At 55.0% G+C, this 358-nt stretch overlaps 1 protein-coding gene across 1 annotated transcript in view; it reads left to right on the top strand.

Moving 5' to 3' along the window:
* Positions 1 to 5: 5 nt before the first annotated feature.
* Positions 6 to 358, top strand: part of EMH_0046610 (uncharacterized protein) — a gene marked incomplete at both ends in the record, with an annotated part of 4,510 nt that continues 4,157 nt past the window's right edge. Inside the window, 2 exons of the mRNA XM_013496185.1 lie at positions 6 to 31; positions 130 to 358. Coding sequence (XP_013351639.1) covers positions 6 to 31; positions 130 to 358 — 255 coding nt within the window. The remainder of the gene's footprint in view (positions 32 to 129) is intronic.

Genomic DNA, 358 nt, shown 5'->3' with positions numbered 1-358 from the left:
TAGCGATGAAAAAACCATCCATGTTGTTGAGGTGAGGATACACCCGGCGGGTGTATGCAGACAAAGAAGAGTGGAATTGACGACCCCGGTAAGAACACAAACCAGGCACGCCTATAGATACACCTGAAGCAGCAGCAGCAGCAGCAGCAGCAGCAACAGCAGCAGCAGCAGCAGCAGCAGTAGTAGTAGCAGCAGAAGCAGCAGCGGCAGGGACAGGAGCAGAAGCAGCAGCAGCAGCAGCAGCAGCAGAAGCAGCAGGAGTAGCTCAAGCAGTAGTAGGAGTAGTAGTAGTAGTAGCAGCAGCAACAGTAGCAGCAGCAGCAGCAGTAGCAGCAGCAGCAGTAGCAGCAGCAGCAGC

The sequence above is a fragment of the Eimeria mitis genome, genomic scaffold, assembly GCF_000499745.2.
Source record: "Eimeria mitis Houghton genomic scaffold, Emh_scaff1968, whole genome shotgun sequence".
Taxonomy (NCBI): Eukaryota; Apicomplexa; class Conoidasida; order Eucoccidiorida; family Eimeriidae; genus Eimeria; species Eimeria mitis.
The sequence above is the reverse complement of the archived record's forward strand: the minus strand, read 5'-3'. Positions and strand labels throughout refer to the sequence as shown.